This window comes from Crocuta crocuta, unplaced genomic scaffold, assembly GCF_008692635.1.
Source record: "Crocuta crocuta isolate KB4526 unplaced genomic scaffold, BGI_CrCroc_1.0 scaffold477, whole genome shotgun sequence".
NCBI lineage: Eukaryota > Metazoa > Chordata > Mammalia > Carnivora > Hyaenidae > Crocuta > Crocuta crocuta.
Genome location: NW_027530193.1, coordinates 876,612 through 877,077, shown reverse-complemented (window position 1 = coordinate 877,077; position 466 = coordinate 876,612). Strand labels below are relative to the sequence as shown.

At 68.2% G+C, this 466-nt stretch overlaps 2 protein-coding genes across 2 annotated transcripts in view; both read right to left on the bottom strand.

The window, feature by feature from the left end:
- The window catches only part of STK4 (serine/threonine kinase 4), a 336,256-nt gene that overhangs the window by 271,738 nt on the left and 64,052 nt on the right, over positions 1-466 (bottom strand). The window lies entirely within an intron of this gene.
- The window catches only part of KCNK15 (potassium two pore domain channel subfamily K member 15), a gene marked incomplete at its 5' end in the record, with an annotated part of 5,393 nt that extends 4,927 nt beyond the window's left edge, over positions 1-466 (bottom strand). The window contains one exon of the mRNA XM_077765293.1: positions 5-466. Within this exon, the coding sequence (XP_077621419.1) occupies positions 5-466 (462 nt within the window). The remainder of the gene's footprint in view (positions 1-4) is intronic.

The window sequence follows — 466 nt, the reverse complement described above, 5'->3', positions numbered from 1 at the left end:
TGGCGGCCAGAAAGCGGAGGACCACGAGGTTGAGGAAGGCGCCGATGACCGTGAGCCCCAGGAGGATGTAGAGGAAGCTGAAGGCCACGTAGGGCGGCTTTCTCTGCAGCGCCTCGTCGCTCTGCAGCGCCACGAAGTCACCGAAGCCGATGGTGGTGAGGGTGATGAAGCAGTAGTAGTAGGCGTGGAAGAAGGTCCAGCCCTCGAAGTGCGCGAAGGCGGCGGCCCCGAGGGCCAGGGTGGCGGCGCACACCAGCAGCCCGGCCACCACCATGTTCTCGGTGGACACGCGCGGCCGCCGCAGGCCCAGGCAGCGCTTGGCCGCCAGCAGGAGGCGCCGCACCAGCGCGTTCAGACGCTCGCCCAGGCTCTGGAAGGTGACCAGCGTCAGGGGGATGCCCAGGAGCGCATAGAACATGCAGAAGACCTTGCCCGAGTCCGTGCCTGGCGCGGCGTGGCCGTACCC